Source organism: Neltuma alba, unplaced genomic scaffold (genome assembly GCF_004799145.2).
Source record: "Neltuma alba isolate B1F8T4 unplaced genomic scaffold, ASM479914v2 tig00004030_pilon, whole genome shotgun sequence".
Lineage (NCBI taxonomy): Eukaryota > Viridiplantae > Streptophyta > Magnoliopsida > Fabales > Fabaceae > Neltuma > Neltuma alba.
In genome coordinates this window covers 264,978-271,654 of record NW_021633531.1, presented here as the reverse complement: position 1 = coordinate 271,654, position 6,677 = coordinate 264,978, and the positions used below count along the sequence as shown (strand labels likewise).

Sequence of the window (6,677 nt, the reverse complement as noted above, 5' to 3'; positions counted from 1 at the left end):
ATTTTTGGTCGCCAAAGAAACCAAGTTGAAGATCTTGATTGCCCTTTATTTTGGTTTCACTTACAATCAAAACCTAATATGCCTGACTTGGTTATAATCAACCATATGAAATGTAGCTTTCAAATCTAAAATTAAGTGTATTATGTTTATTTTTTAAAACAAGATTCTTCCCTGTTGCCACCCTAATCAATAGGCTAAGGACATCTACATGTTTTAGTTTGACACCACAATGATATAAATGCCTAAACTTAGTGACTCTAGTGTACAACCCTAGGGCAGTGACATTTCAACCTTAGCTATGCTTGCAAAAGGAATTGGATGTCTACTACAAGCATATATCCTGGTTTAATTTCAATTAACATATGTCCAACACTCAAAAAAGTCACCCAACACCTCTCAAGTTATGGAGAGACCAACCAAACAAAAAAACTTGGAAAAAAAAGAAGATAATAATAATCTAGCTAGCTATTTCTAGTTCAGAAACAGCAATGAACATAGAAAGAAGAGGTTAACAAAAAATAGCAAATCCAGTTGAACTACAAGTTATTTTCAATTCATAAAACCATGCTTCTAACCACTTTAAGCAAGTTAACATTTGATTCATCAGAATAGGCCAGCAATAAACACACAAACAGTAATGATAAGGCTTAAGACTCAAGCTTTACAAATTAATGAATGAGTTCCCTAAGTCAAGGGAGTGTAAAATGTGGTTAACAGAAAAAGCATGGCTTAAATCCCTCGAGTTGATGGCGATGATAAAGATCTCACATAGGAAAAATATTGGTACTAGGCTCATCACAAGTAGCTCAAATGAAGAGCAAACAATTGACATTAGTTGAACCTAGCGACTAGTGAATATATTAAATTTTTCTTAAGATATCATCAATGACAATGACCAGTGTAAAAAATTACTTTTGTACATCAAAGTTGCCTATAACTAGTGTAAATTATACAGCAGTGATACCTAGAAAACCTAAATCTCATTCATCTTTTTTAAACTAATATGCATTGTTCCAATTTTAGGGTTTGATATCTATCAGCATATAAATAAAAGAAAAAAGCACAAAAATAAAAGCCATTGGCAATACAAATTTTTTTCAATTCATGATAGGGTTGCCTGGGGCCATTACAAAATATTTAGAAAAGAAGATTAAATATTATATGTATTGTTAGAGTTTTAGTGAATAAGTATGTCAAAAGAAGTCTCATATTACTCAAGATTGAGAAAATCTTAGTGTATACTAAGATGTGAGCCCAAACGAATAAAAAATGGCTAAGAAGAGGAGTTTTTAGAATTGACTATTAGAGATGATCATTAAAGCATTTATGTGTTTTAATTAGTCAATTTTATTTTTTTCATAAACCATATTCAATGATGTTAAAATGTTTTAATTCACCTTAATTAATTGTTCAAAAACTGCTCTTTTAATAATAATTAAAACCATCTTTAATCACTATTATGGCAGCCCAACAGTCACATATTATCTGTCTATAAAAAGCAATGTGTGGTAAGACAGTGTTTTTGAATATGACTCAAACCATATTTTTTTAATTATTTTTACAGGTGTTGCCAACATGTATTATACACAAAAATCTCCTCTCTATACATTCCTCATTAACCAAAGAAGTATCCGAGGTAGCCGAAGATTTGTTTATCACACCATACTCAGTGTCTTTATCATCCAGTATGACGTTGACTTTGTCATTGATGGCATAGGATTTGGCGATCTGATGGTAGAGGCATTGCTCAATAGTTACTACTCTGGTACTAACTAGCCGAATGGTATAGGCAGCATAGGGATAGGTGTGGAGATGCTTTCCTCTATTCAGTTTTTTTGGTGTTTAAATAGTTGCTTGTCATAACCAATATACTCCTCTGATCCTAAATATAAGATTCTTATACACACTAATATAAGAATCTTATATTTAGGACCGGAAGAGTATATAATTGATATTTACATCGGTTTCCAAAACATTGCAAAATAATAAAAGATACACAAGACTTGTGCACAATCAGTGTAAACATTCTATCTTTATTTATAAAAATATCATCACTTTATTTATTACTATATTGACTCAAGGGCCGGTGTAAATAAGGTGCTGTGAAAAAAAGTTTTTCTAGTAGTAAGAGATTGTTACAAGGTTCCACCAGTCAATTTCCTCTCCAGTGCATTTTTGTTTGAGCCCAACCAATTGTTTCTTTTCACTACCTATTGTTTTCTATCAACAAATTTGTCTTTTTATCAGAAAATTCATCATCCCAACAATAATTGGAGAGGGGATAAGAAATAACAAGATGACTCTTCAACGTCAAATAATTCATGCAAAAATGTAAGTAGAACAATCATAAGAGCAAGAGCCAAAAAAAATTCAAAAAGTATTGAATGGGCTAGTGCAAGAGACTTTGACAAAACAAATGGCTATTGGATTATCAAATCTGATTAAAAATAATGAGGATGTCATTAATTCAATGTCGGCTAGAAACTGAGTTGTTAAACATATTTTGGGTTCAAAGACTTCAATTTAAAAAACTTAGACCAAGTGCTAAACATGTGAAGACTTATTTGAGCCTAAATAATAATTGTATTAGAGCAAGAATTAGTTATTAATTGTCTTTTTTTACTTTTGAGTTTTCATGTTCCTTTAATTGAATTTTTCTAATTTTTTAAGTTGGTATTTAATATTGAGTCTCTAGATTGAATTAAATAATTTTGAGACAAATTTTTGAATGCATCTATTAAAATATGATTTTATCACTCATTTTGTATTGAAGATTTAACTTTGAGAAATCAAAAGTTGCCTTTATGCGTTCAGACTTGAGATTGAATACTCTCTAGAATTTTTCATTAAACTAACATACTTGTCAAATCTCGATCTATCTTCCAACATTTAAGGTACTTGTTATTTCATGCTCAAGTGTTTAAGTGGATTACTAGACCTTTGTTTAATTTTTTTGGGGTGAGCATATTTTTAGTGTGGTTGCAACGGGAAACCATGAACCAATAACTTGTACAGTTTAATAATGGGGCCATTTTTCCTAAAATTAGTATAATTGATTCAAAATCTTCAAAATAGTGGCGTCAAAAATATCACAACACAATACACACATACATATACTTATAATAATTTTCATGACAGGAGAAAGGCCTATTCTTCCCATATGCCCACGTATTCACTACGACGTAATTGCCCCATTAGAAGTATTAGACATTACTGTAAAACCGAAAAAAAAGAAAAGAACATTATACCAGTTCCTCTATCATATATATCCTTCACTAACATACGATATAATGAGCATCTAAGTTTGCTTGGGAATAGCCTTCAGAGGTATGGCCTTGTGTAAGCTAATCCCGTACGTTTCACTCATATTCATATCTTCAACCTTAAGCCCATCAGCCAGCTTCCAATCAAAATGATACAAAAGGGAAGCCAATACAATGTGGATGGTCCTATTAGCCAAAGGCAATCCGGGGCAAATTCTTCTACCAGCTCCGAAAGGAATGAGCTCAAAATCATGCCCTTTAAAATCAATTTCAGTTGCCGAAAACCTTTCAGGCATGAATTGTTTTGGGTCATCCCATACGCTTGGATCTCTTCCAATAGCCCACACATTGATAAGAACTTGTGCATTTTTGGGAACCATAAAGCAGCCACATAATTGTACTTCATCTTCTGTTTTATGAGGTACCAAAAGTGGAAATGATGGATGTAAACGTAGTGTTTCTTTCACAATCGCTCTCAAAAATGGAAGCTTTGATATATGAAAGTCCTCAAGCTGCTCATCTTCATTAATTGCCTGTTTCAGTTCTTCTTTGACTTTTTTCAGTTTTTCTGGGTTGCGTACTAACTCTGCCATTGCCCATTCTATTGTGCTTGAGGTTGTGTCTATCCCACCAACAAATAAATCCTAAGATAATTTATTGTTAATGGGAGGCAAATAACCAATAATTTAGAGAATGATATGCAAAACCAATTATCAGTTACATTTAAATATGTATAATCATTTTATCACGAAAGTTTGATCTAATGCCATAATCAATTCAACATAATCGCGGAATATTACAACTTTTAGCAAACATCTATAAAACGTTTAAAATAGAAAAAAAATACATTTTTAATCGTTTTTTAATTATAATAAAACTAATAGTACTAAAATTAAAAAAACTTAAAATGACATTTTTCTAAATTAAGTGATCAAATGATATTAACAGATCAAATTTATATTTTTCCCTTCAAATTATGTATCATGCATAGTTAACTCAGGCAAAAGAAAAAAAATGTATCATGCATAGTTAACGTATACATATACATATATAATATATATATATATATATATGGAATATTAATTAAACATTCTCTAAAGTCTAAAGTAAGGCTTACGTGTCAGGTCATAAAAAAACAAGAGTAAGGCTTACATCAGTTACATGCTTTGTATAAAATTCCAATGGTCCCACACGCTGTCTTATCACACTTTTATAGGAGTAGGTTCATCCTCCTTTCTCCCATCTCACTTTCAATATTAAGATGATTTTTTTAACTTTTGTCGTTTTGTAATAATCAATAACACCTTTACCGCTGTAACTGGTAAGTAGCAAACCCTCCCCCACCTTGTCAAGAAATTTTTTTTCATGACATCACTTTGTCAAAAAATTGGGATTCATCCTTTTAGAGTCATTTGATCACTATTATACTCGAAATTAAAAACTATAAATGCTATCTGTTAATTTAAATATTTGCTTTTCATTCAAATAATAACAAGTCTTCGTGTCCAACTAAAAATTAATTTAAGAAAAAAATCTAAAAAATTGATTGTTGAATTTTAAAATTTTAAATCATTATTAGTTATTATATTGGTAAAGAAAATAATTACATTCTAAAAAGTAAATGATAACATATTTTTCTAGTAATTTTTTATTCAACAATATTTTTTTGTGGAAAATTTCCCTTGATTTTACGGATTTTAATTAACATGTGATTTTAACTTAACCAAAAATAAATTTAGTTTGGCTTAGTACTAGACGGTCATATTGGCTGTGGTTAAGACATGAATTCTGGACTCAAAATTTACCATCTAATTAGTAGGAAGGGTGTGTTTGTGTGTAGGGACTAACATAGATATTTAACAACAATGTCAACAAAAAAAAAAAACAAAAAACACTCCAAGATTGTGGGGATGTTCATTTCCGGATAAATCTATAGCTTTTTGGGACAAAAAAATATTCATCCCTACAAGTGAGAAGTTATTAAGGAGTTGTTTTGGTCTAAAATGTAATATCCTGGTCAACTTTATTTTTAAAATTTATAATTTTTTTTCAAATTATTTATATTAATTATATATATTAAAAAAGGTTTTTACTAGTGGAGTAATTTTTAATTCTACAAATGATTGAAGAAAATATTTTAGAGAAACCATCACACATTCCTATATTAACTTAATTTTTTTATATTTGTAAATTTATTATTGAAGTCCTATACATAGAAGTAAAAAGAGTATATAATTAATTTACAAAGAAAAAGCCAGAATACTCACCAAAAATAAGTGCAACACTTGAGATCGGCTGACTTGTGGATTCTCTTGCATCATAAGCTGAATCAAGGAGTCCAACACATCATTGAATCTCTTGGATTCCATTTCTGATCCTCTGAATTGCAACCTCTCTTCTATGAGACCATCAAAAAATGCAATCAGCTTAGCAACATAACCTATCATCTTTGCACGTGCACCCTGCGGATCAAGCACACGAAGAACTGGGAAAAAGTCCACAATATTAGGCCGTCCAGCTACCTCCATGATACCCCGTATAACATCCTTAAACTCTTGAGACTTATCGGAAGTATAAAGAGCCAAATCCAATGAGAAAAAAGTGTTTGATATGGAATTAAGCACTGTAGTAAAAACAGCATCGCCAATATCCAGAGCCTCACCTTTTCTGCAGAATTCACTTACATGATGTACCAGTTCTTTCAGCTGCCTTTGACGAAGACTTTGTGTTGAGTTAAGTCTCTGCGAGGAGAACACTTCCGTTGCACAAATTCTTTTGAGGACTCTCCATTGAGACATTGGAGGCATCCAAGCAACTGAAATTTTATCATGGTCAAGTGCCCTAATGGTATCTGGGATTGTTCTAAAACAGAAAGCATGGTCTTTTTCCTGCAAAACTTCTTTGGCCACTTTTGGAGAAGAAATAACTATGGTGGTTGTTCTTCCTAACTTTACAGACATAACAGGTCCATAAGTTCTTGAAAGATTAGCGAGTGATTGATGAGGCAGAGTGCCAAGTTCTAAGATGTTTCCTATAATAGGAAGAGGACGTGGACCTGGTGGGCTCTTGGCAGACTGGGAGATTCGGCTGTGAAGGATGAAGAGAGAGATTATGAAGATGAAGGATATTAGAAGCGAAAGGGTGAGTTGATCCATTTCTGTATGGCTGCCTTCTGCTTTATCTTGTGTCTAGCTCGTTCTATCTTTATAGCAAGCGAAGGATAATTTTGAATAATTAGCGTATTATTTATGATGCTGTCCTATCATGGTCAGTTCAAGTGCAATAATGCGAGTGAGAGACGACTTCTGTTTTCTTTTATGGCTGGATGGTTCGAGAAAGTCTATCAAAGTTGTCTCAGAAGTTTTATGCAACTGCTGTGTAACGCCAGCTATATATGGTAGTGAATACCATGAT

At 32.0% G+C, this 6,677-nt stretch overlaps 1 protein-coding gene across 1 annotated transcript; it reads right to left on the bottom strand.

Annotated features, from left to right (window-relative positions):
* Positions 1-3,123: 3,123 nt before the first annotated feature.
* On the bottom strand, positions 3,124-6,418 carry LOC114743444 (geraniol 8-hydroxylase-like). Its single transcript, XM_028931655.1, has 2 exons — positions 5,531-6,418; positions 3,124-3,907 (listed from the first exon to the last, which is right to left on the bottom strand). The coding sequence occupies exons 1-2, from the start codon at positions 6,416-6,418 to the stop codon at positions 3,299-3,301; spliced, it is 1,497 nt and encodes a 498-aa protein (XP_028787488.1). The 3' UTR covers positions 3,124-3,298.
* Positions 6,419-6,677: the final 259 nt, after the last annotated feature.

Excerpts from the sequence above, each read along its gene's own strand:
- LOC114743444 (XM_028931655.1), bottom strand. The coding sequence starts at position 6,418 with ATGGATCAACTCACCCTTTCGCTTCTAATATCCTTCATCTTCATAATC. Across the intron at positions 3,908-5,530 it reads AAGTGTTGCACTTATTTTTG|GATTTATTTGTTGGTGGGAT; the intron begins GTGAGTATTCTG and ends AAATTATCTTAG.